This window comes from Nannospalax galili, unplaced genomic scaffold (genome assembly GCF_000622305.1).
Source record: "Nannospalax galili isolate Female #2095 unplaced genomic scaffold, S.galili_v1.0 scaffold127, whole genome shotgun sequence".
NCBI classification, from domain to species: Eukaryota; Metazoa; Chordata; class Mammalia; order Rodentia; family Spalacidae; genus Nannospalax; species Nannospalax galili.
The window spans coordinates 4,706,041-4,716,039 of record NW_008360326.1 but is presented as its reverse complement, the minus strand read 5'-3'; the positions used below and the strand labels follow the sequence as shown (position 1 = coordinate 4,716,039).

Below are 9,999 nucleotides of genomic sequence, written 5' to 3'. Positions count from 1 at the left end.
GATTGTACTCTGACCTGTGCATGTGTGCTATGACGTTTGTGCCTGTCTCAAAAAGACCAATAAATAAATAAATAATAAATAAATAAATAAAATATTCTGAGGCTGGAAAGATGGCTCAGAGGTTAAGAACACTGGTTGTTCTTACAGAAGACCTGGGTTTGAATTCCAGCACCCACATGGCAGCTAAAAACTGTCCATAACTCCAGTTCTAGGGGATCCAACAGCCTCTTCTGTCCTCAGCAGGCATTGGACAATATGGATGCACATGGGTGCACATACCTACATGAAGGCAATACACGCGTACACATAAAAATAAATAAATGTTTTTTTAAAAAGACCATTTACAAGGGTTCCAACACCCTCTTCTGTCCTCTGTGAGCATTGCACAACACAGGTGCACTTATATCAATACAGGCATATACATAAAATAAAAATAATAAATAAAATATTTTTAAAAATAGCCGGGCGTGGTGGCACACGCCTTTAATCCCAGAACTTGGGAGGCAGAGGCAGGTGGATCTCTGTGAGTTCAAGGCCAGCCTGGTCTACATAGTGAGTTCCAGGACAGCTGGAGCTACAGGGAGACCCTGTCTCAAAAAGACCAAAATAAATAAATAAATAAATAACTTTTAAAAATTAAAAGAAAAAGAAACTCAAGAACAACTTAAAGAAATTCCAGGAAAGATCATAAAGACAGCATTTGAAGGAACAGCAAACATGAAACATGGGGCAAAAGAATCATTTGTACTACGGGGGTGCGCCTTTAATCACAGCCCTCAGGAGGCAGAGGCAGGTGGATCTCTTTGAAATCAAGGCCATCCTGGTTCACATTGAGACTTCCAGGCGGGCTGTGACTAGGGAGACCCTGTCAAAAAACAATCGACAACAATATCAACAAAAGAATCATTTGCATTATGGAACAGATTCATGTCTCTGGGTCTTTTTATGGCCCTTTACCTATTTCTTATATCTGGTGTATATCCACTGGATTCCCCTTACCACTCTCCGAAGGCTCATAGCGGTCAATGAATTCCAAAGCAAGGTCAGGAGCATGGTCTCTTTCTTTCTGTTCCTCTCTAAGGAAATCCACAAATTCCAGCAGAGTCAGCTTTTGCCCATCAGATGAAAAGTTTTCAAATAGTTCCTCAACCTCAGTACGCTTAGTCAATGCCTTATAGAAATTCACAAATTCTTCTGCTTCCAGAGTATCAGACTGGGACACATCTGCTGCCTGCAAGAGAAGAGTTGGCAGGAAGCGGATCAATAATGGGAAGTTTTACGATCTTCATTTGTCCTATAACGGTAATCATGTGTGTTCCTACGTGTGCCGATCCATGTGCATATATGTACATGGAGGGCAGAGGTCAATTTCAGGTATTGTTCCTCAGGAGCTGTCCATTTTGGATTGTTGTTGTTGCTGTTGTGTTGTTGAGACAGGGTCTTTCACTAAGACCTGGGACTCCTCACTAGGACCTGGGACTTCATGATTAAGCTAGGCTATCCAAACATTAAGCTTCAGAAATGCGCCTGTCTCTGTCTTCCCAGCCCTGGGATTATAAGCACGCCTCACCACGCCTGGCTTTTAGGATAGGTGTTGGGATATATAACTCCAGTTTTTGTTTTTGTTTTCTTTTTTTGGTCTTTTTGAAACAGGGTTTCCCTGTAGCCTCAGCTGGCCTGGAGCTGGCTATGTAGACCAGGCTGGCCTTGAACTCACAGAGATCTGCCTGCCTCTGCCTCCCAAGTGCGGGGATTAAAGGCATGCGCCACCATGCCCAGCTATAACTCCAGTTCTTATGTTTGCATAGCAAGCACTTTACCAACTAGTCATCTGCTTAGACTCTTTAAGGACAATCTTAGCATGCTTCTATAAAACTCCCACAGAGCTCCTAATATTTCATATGCATAGAAGCCACACCAATACAGAAAAATTTTTACGTCCATCATTTTCTATTTCAAAGGTCTCTCTAAAGTCAGAAGAGAGCTGGGCACAGTGCCATATGCCTTTAATCCCAGCTTGAAAGGTGGAGGTAGGAGGATCAGAAGTTCATGTTCATCCTCAGCTATAGAGTGCATTTGAGGCCAGTTTGGGCTACATCAGACACTGTCTCAAAAAAACACAAACAAACAACAAAACTACCTCCACCTATTTACTCAGAGTCCAGATGGAATTTTATAGCAGGCACTCATGAAATTCTGACCATAAGAAAGGGTCCAATATACTACGTCATTTCCCTTTCATAGGATTACAACTCATCTTTCCAACAAGACTGAATGCCAAGAATCATTCCCGACACTTCCCACTGAGGTTATTATGGTGATGGGATACACATTAAAGTTTCAACAAATGTATGCTGCAGAGTGGGGTTAGAGGTTTTCTAGCCAAGTGAAAACATGGCCTGGCTGGCTCCTGCAAATCCTCCCTGGCAGACATACCTGAAAAAGATTGAGGATATAGTCTTCATTCATTTCCACATTCATCAGATGTAGCAACCGTTGAGCTTCTTGGAAATTCATCCGACCATCCTCATTTCTGTCTCCACGGTGGAACCAATCATTCACCCATCCAGGTCTGAGTCAAGGCAAAGGCACTGTGTATGTAGTTTTACGAGTGTTCATTCATTGACTCCTCTCCTATCTTTGCTGCCAGTCTCTCTCCCATGTCAATCCATTCTCCACATAGATTCTAGAACAATGTGCCCCGAGCATCAATGTATCTTGTCACTGCATGGCTCAAGTACCTTTTAGGGACCCACCTCCTGTTGTCTACAAAAAGAAACCCGAACTCTAACATAAAAGTTAAGATCCCCAGGACTGGAGAGATGACTCAGCGGTTAAGAACTCTAGTCCCAGGGGATCCGACAGCCTCTTCTGACCTCGTGGGCATTGCACCACATGGGTGCACTTACCTACATGTAGGCAATACACGCATACACATAATATAAAAAAAATTGTCGGGCATGGTGATGCATGCCTTTAATCCCAGCACTCAGGAGGCAGAGGCAGGTGGATCCTCTGTGAGTTGGAGGCCAGCCTGGTCTACAGAGTGAGTTCCAGGCAGCTGGAGCTACAGGGAGACCCTGTCTCAAAAAGACCAAAAAAAAAAGTTAAGATCCCCTTCACCCTTGTGACCTGGCCCAGCCCAGCCCTCTCAAAGAATCTGTCTTTGTACCATTGCCAGGCTCAGCAATGCCTTCCTCTGAGCAGCCCCCACTTCCTTCAGTCTCCTTTCTCTGAACCTTTCTTCTTGCTATTCTCTCAGTCAGGAGTGCCTTTCCTTCCCCCTCTCTTCAGGTTTAAATTGTACCGATGTCTTCTGTCCATCCTTCCTTCCTTCCTTCCTTTCTTTGCTTTCTTTTTTTTTTTTTTTTAAAGACAGGGTCTTATGTAACCCAGGCTGGCCTCAAACCTGCTATATAGCTGAAGATGCCTCTTACCTTCTGATCCTCTTGCCTCCACCTTCTGAGTGTTGGGATTACAGGCATTCACCACCATGCCCAGTTTATGTACTAAGTTGTTTCTGTCAGGTGTTGTCCTAGCAATGCAAAGTAACTAATAGCATTCTACTAGAAGCAGTGAACACATACGCATATCTATGAACAGCATAATTTCAGGAAATGATAGTGCTGTGAATAGTAAGGATAATGTGACTAAAGTAATATATATATATATATATATATATATATATGCCTTATTAATCTTGGTGCCCCTAAAACTAGGCATACCATCTGCCTAATAGATGGTGACTGAATGAATACAAGTATGAAATGATGGACAACTTTTTTTACATTTATTTATTGTGTGGGAGAGGGCACATGCATGGCATGTGTGGAGGATAGAGGACAACTTGCAAGAGTCAGTTCTCTCCTTCCATTATGTGGGTTCTGGGCATCAAACTCAGGTTGTCAGGCTTGGAGGCAACAAACTTTACGAACTAAGCCATCTCACTGGCTCCAATCTAGGAATGTGTGTGTGTGTGTGTGTGTGTGTGTGTGTGTGTGTGTGTGTACTTCTGAGACAGCATCTCCTTGTAGCCACAACTGCCCTGGAACTCGCTATGTGGACCAGGCTGGCCTTGATCTCACAGAGATCCGCCTGCCTCTGCCTCCCAAATGCTGGGATTAAAGGCAAGTGCCACCACGTCATTTTTTGGTCTTTTTGAGACAGGTTCTCCCTGTAGCCCCAACTGGCCTGGAACTCACTATGTAGACCAGGTTGGCCTTGAACTCACTATGTAGACCAGGCTGGCCTCGAACTCACAGAGATCTGCCTGCCTCTGTGTCCCAAGTGCTGGGACTAAAAGTGGGACTAAAGGTGTATGCCACCATGCCTGGCAGCGGACAACTTTTGTGAGTCAGTTCTCTCCTTCCATCATGTAAGTTCCAGGGGATTGAACTCAGGTCATCAGGCTTGGCAGCAAGCACCTTCACCATCTGAATCATTGATTCAGATGGTGAAGGTGCTTGCTGCCAATCTAGGAATCTTGAAGTGAGTCTCTATCACTGACCCCTCTGAAAAGTGGCTTCCCACTCTTATGATAGTTAATGCTACTGGGATCTTCTGCTCAGTTCACAGGAGTAGCATCTCTTCTGCCTCTCACTGGCCCTTCCTCCAACCCTGGCCTTTGATTCACTCTCAAACTCTACCTGATGGACATCCATTTCTCCTTCAGACTTCTCAGCTCTACATTGGTCTCTGTTTCTGCCCACATTATTTGGATCCTTTGACCTTTCTATCTCTATACCCCTTCCCTCTTTCCCTGGACCTGCAACACCTGACTCCTTCAGTGACCCTTGTCCCCACCCTAATTCTATATGGTTGATACTGGTCCAGTCGCTCCTGGTGGTCCATGCTGGTAACAAGATCTACTAACAGCTGGAGTCCTCGCATCCAAACCTGGGCCTCCTCAACACTGTTGGCCACTAGGTCCAGGTTGGGGCGGCGGCCATGAAAGACAACAGTGAAGCCCTGCTCCAAAGGGAACTCTTCCATCAGGCAGCGCAGCAACTCAGAATCATGGCCCTTACGTAGTGTCTCCACATCAGAGATCGAGACTGCCAGAGAAGAAGGTGTGAGCACTGAAGAAAGGAGTCTGACAAATAGCAGGGATTAAGGAGCAATGACCAGAAACCCCTTGTGCTGGAGAGCTTTAGTTGTCAACTTGACATACCTGGATAGAGGGAGCCTCAATTGGTGAACTGCCTCAATTGGACTGGCCTGTGGCCATGTCTGTGGGGCATCATCTTGATTATTGATGTGGGAGGGCCCAGCCCACTGTGGATGTTACCACCCCTGGGCAGGTGGGCCTGTGTTGTATAAGAAAGCAGGTTGAACAGGGGCCAGGAGAGCAAGCCAGTAAGCAGCATTCCTTTATGGTCTGTGCTGCAGCTCCTGCCTCCAGGTTCTTGCCCTGAGTTCCAACCTTGGGCTCCCTCATGATGAACTGTGCCAGGAGATGTAAGCCAAATAAACCCTTTCCTCCCCAAGTTGGATGGGTCATAGTATTTTGTCACAACAGAGAAACACACTAGAACACCCCTTATCCATAAAGACATAAAGAGGAGGAACCTGAGCTTCTGCAGGTTGAATCTTAAAAGGCATTAGGACAGGATAATGCAAACCAAGGGATTCAGGACTCCACCTGAGTCAGCTGTTTTCTTAGGCAGCATAACAAGGAGCCTCTTCTAGAAATGGCAAGACCTGGCTTCCAGCTACCAGCTGGCAGTGTGAAGACGCAAACTTAAACCCGTCAGGGTCTACATCTTAAATGGATAGTCTCCATTCACGGTAAGTCAAAATGGGAACCACAGGAAAATTAGTGGGGATGACAAATGCAAAAACATCTGTAGAAATAGTTACATCAAAGCAGTATGTGACTATACTTCAAGTTTGAAGGTTTCCTCTTTTCGGGCACTAGAAGAGAGCAAGAGAAATTCTTCTACTCCCTTACCTCAGCTGGGGGTGGTATGGTTCATGGGCTTTGATTATTCTATAAATTAGACTGTTTTGTCCTGTGAGCAAATGTTTAGAGATATCATAGAGACTTTGGCCAACAGGATGCACATGATTGTGATGCCTTTTTATACTTAAAAATACTGTAATGGCTAACATTTATGAAATGCATCCAGGTTTCAGAGCTTATGCTAGATGCTTTACACATTAACTCAGACTCACTTTGTAACCCACAGGCAAGTGCAGGTTAACCCTCATTTTTTAGATGAGGAAACTTAATTCAATTAAGTAGCTTATTCAAAGTTATTCAGCCAGAAAGTGACAGAGAAAGGGCTTTAATCCAGACAGGCTGATGTCTGAGACCATAGTCAACATGATCTTATATAATATATACCTATGATCTACTGAGCCTTATGACGTGCTAGAACTATTCTAAGCCCTTTATATGCAGTAACTAATTTAATCCTCATTACAGCTTTACAAAGACAAGTACTAATTGTCATCTATTTGTATAGAGCCACAAGTGGGCCCATGCAGGAGCCCATTAATATAGGACACTGGTTCCTTCTCTGCCCTCAAACTTCTGGGCTCCTCAGAAACTTAACCAGCCATATGCCCACCCACAGTTATCAAAGTCACTCACAGGTGGGCTTGGCTATGCCTCCGGCCTGCCGTGCATGCCAGACTGTCATGCCGTCGTTCTGAAGTCTGAAGTATCTTAGCTTCTTCCAGTTTTTGGATCTCACCTTACGGATCATGGTGCCTTCTTGCATCAGCAGCAGGTCCTGATCAGTGGCTAGCCCTGAGCCAGGAAAAGTAGGAACTAGGTAGCCAGTGGGGAAGGTAGGCAGCCCAGAGAAACTTTGGAACCAGGGTCTAACCTCCTTCCCTTCCCTAGACTTTCCCCTAAGACCTCTTCCCCTGTAGGGTACTCACGGTCTTGAATCTGCGATGCCATCACCCACTGCTCCACCAGCTGGCACTAGAGTCACCTAAAGGAACAAGAAGTAAAAGGCTTTGGGTAAATCCTGGATCAAGGGAACAAGAGAAGGAAATCCAGCATTTCCTTAGTGCTATGGATTAGGTACTTCTAGTCTGTAGCTATTTGTACTTCTAAGTTTGGTGACTCTGAGGCTTAGTCTACAAAACCTGCCTCAATTCATATAAGAATTATGGCTCTGAACTCACAGATCCGCCTGCCTCTGCCTCCTGAGTAGGATTAAAGGTGCCCACCACCGCGCCCAGCTATTTTTGAGTATACTGCTTGCATGTTTGTTTATATATATACATACATACATGTATATATATATACACACACACACATACCTATCTTGGTTATCTTGGTTAGCTATTTCCCATGGCTATCTCCAGGATGGACTAAAGCAAGACATCTGCCAAACACTGTTCCCCACATTCACTAGGTAACCTCACTCCCCGCCTTGCTCATTCCCCACATCCTCATTATCAGGGAAAACTATCTTACGGGCCATCCTTCTCAGAGCCTAGAATCTGTCTATATCCTAGCCTTCTCTTCTCCAGGTACAATCATTCCAGCTCTCTTCTTCCTGGAGCCCTATACATGCTCTTATGTGCATGTGTCAAACTCCTGGAGGGCTACAGCAGAGGTCGGGGGACAACTTATGGGAGTTGGCCCTCTCCCTCTACCATTTGGTTTCTGGGGATTGAACTCAGATTATCAGGCTTGGCAGCAAATGTCCTTACCCATTGAACCATCTTGTTACTCTCTCATGATTTTTAATAGAATAAATAAGTTACACTAGTCTCAGAGTTGCATTTGAAGCTTAACATGGTGATACACACCTGTGATTCCAACACTTGGGAGGCAGAAGTAGGAGGATCAGGCATTCAAGGCTAACCTCAGCAAAACAGCAAGTTCACAGCTTGAGCTATAAGACTCTGTTTTATACCCTCCCTCCAAAATAAGAAGTGGATTTCATCCACTTACTAAAAAAGGGATGCCTTCTATTTAAAAAATATTTTGAGTTTTTGTAATTTTATATAATAGTTCTTTTTTAATTTTTAAAAAAGATTTTATTTATTATTTTTATTTTATGTGTATGAGTAAATTGCTTGTATGTATGTGAGTGCACCCGTGTCATGCAGTGCCACGGAGGTCAGAAGAGGGCTTCAGATTCCCCTAGAACTGGAGTTAAGGACGGTTTGTAGCCACCATGTGGGTGCTGGGAATTGAACCCGGGTCCTCTGCAAGAGCAGTCAGTGCTCTTAACCATTGAGCCATCTTTCCAGCCCTTTTTAAATTCTTTTCTTCTTTTTTTTTTTTTTTTTCTGAGACAGGGTCTCCCTGTAGCCCCAGCTGGCCTGGAACTCATTTTGTAGGCTAGACTGGCCTTGAACTCACAGAGATCCACCTGCCTCTGCCTCCCGAGTGCTGGGATTAAAGGCATCTGCCACCAACACTCAGCCGACTTTTTAAAATATTTGATTTATTGTTTTTATTTGATGTGTATATGTATATTGCCTGCATGTAGGTAAGTGCACCCGTGTCGTGCAATGCCCACAGAGGACAGAAGAGGCTGTTGGATCCCCTAGAACTGAAGTTATGAACAGTTGTTAGCTGCCATGTGGGTGCTGGGATTCAAACCTGAGTCTTCTGCAAGAACAGCCAGTGTTATTAACTGCTGAGCCATCTCTCCAGCCCCTATATAATTGTTCTTAAACAAATTTAGGCCCCCTCCCCCATCCATCCCTCTGGGATGCCTTCTTTAAAATACATACGCTGTCCAATTTGAGAACTAATTAAGATGTCCTGGTAGCTAATAACAAATTTCCCTTAGAACTAGATTTCATATGTGACTACTTTGCTTCTGGTTCTGCCTACAGATATACTCAACTCTTTTTGTTTGTTTGTTGGTTTGTCATTTTTTGGTCTCTGGTATCCCAGGCAAGCCTCGGCTGTCTATATAACTAAGGATGAACTTGAACTCCTGATTCTCTTGCTTCTAGCTACCGAGTGCTGGGATCACAGGTGTGAACACCATGCCCAGCATTATGCCCAACTCTTGATCAGACTGTGCTGACACTAACAAAGTTCATAAAGTGTAAGTCTCTGAGCTTTTGTATGAGCTAAAGACCCACACTTGACTAGAAAGGTATTGTGGGGGGCTGGAGAGATGGCTTAGCAGTTAAGAGCACCGGCTATCCTTTCAGAAGACCCAGGTTCTAATCCCAGTACCCACAAGGTGGCTAACAACCATCTGTAACTCCAGGGGATCTGATGCCTTCTTTGTCCTCTGTGGGCACTGTACAACACAAGTGCACTTACATACATGCAGGCATAACACTCATGCACATAAAAATAAAATAAAAATGAAAAAAAGAGGGCCAGGCATGGTGGTGCACACCTTTAGTCCCAGCACTTGGGAGGCAGAGGCAGGTGGATCTTTGTGAATTCAAGGCCAGCCTGGTCTACATAGTGAGTTCAGGTCAGCTGGGACTACAGGGAGACCCTGTCTCAAAAAGACAAAAAAAAAAAAAAGTATTGTGATTGTTAATTTAAAAGTTTAAATTTAATAGTGATAAACTTGTAAAAAAAATTTTTTTTAATCTGCAAAGCAGCTGGGTGTGGTGGCACACGCCTTTAGTCTCAGCACTCAGGAGGCAGAGGCAGATGGATCTCTGTGAGTTCAAGGCCAGCCTGGTCTACAAAGAGAGTTCCAGGCCAGCTGGAACCACAGGGAGACCCTGTCTCAAAAAGACCAGGAAAAAAAAAATCTGCAAAGCAGCCAAGCCTGGTGAAGTATACTTGGGAGGTGGAGGCAGGAGGATCTAGAGTTCAAGGCTGGTCTTGAGTTCCAGGCTAGCCTGTGCTACAGGAGACCCTGGCTCAAAAAAAAAAAATCTGTAAAGCAATAATTCAGTTAGCATTACATTTAAATAGTATGCAATTCAACTCCTGAATTTTACAGATGAAAAAACAGAAGTCTAGGATGGGATGCAACTTGTGTAAAGTCATAAGGCATATTAGAATCCTATCTGTCTTCAATGAGAAGACCTATAAAGTCATTA

General features: G+C 44.3%; 1 protein-coding gene across 3 annotated transcripts in view; it reads right to left on the bottom strand.

Moving 5' to 3' along the window:
• Plcd4 (phospholipase C delta 4) overlaps nt 1-9,999 on the bottom strand; it is a 30,115-nt gene that overhangs the window by 16,909 nt on the left and 3,207 nt on the right. For 2 of the 3 annotated variants that reach the window (XM_029560039.1, XM_008825716.3), the window contains exons 2-6: nt 6,889-6,944; nt 6,596-6,754; nt 4,826-5,054; nt 2,437-2,566; nt 1,000-1,231 (exon numbers count right to left, since the gene is read on the bottom strand). In XM_029560039.1, coding sequence (XP_029415899.1) covers nt 1,000-1,231; nt 2,437-2,566; nt 4,826-5,054; nt 6,596-6,754; nt 6,889-6,910 — 772 coding nt within the window. In that variant the 5' untranslated portion in view covers nt 6,911-6,944. Of the gene's footprint in view, nt 1-999; nt 1,232-2,436; nt 2,567-4,825; nt 5,055-6,595; nt 6,755-6,888; nt 6,945-9,999 lie in introns of those variants that run through there. The other variant, XM_029560040.1, reaches the window with a different exon arrangement.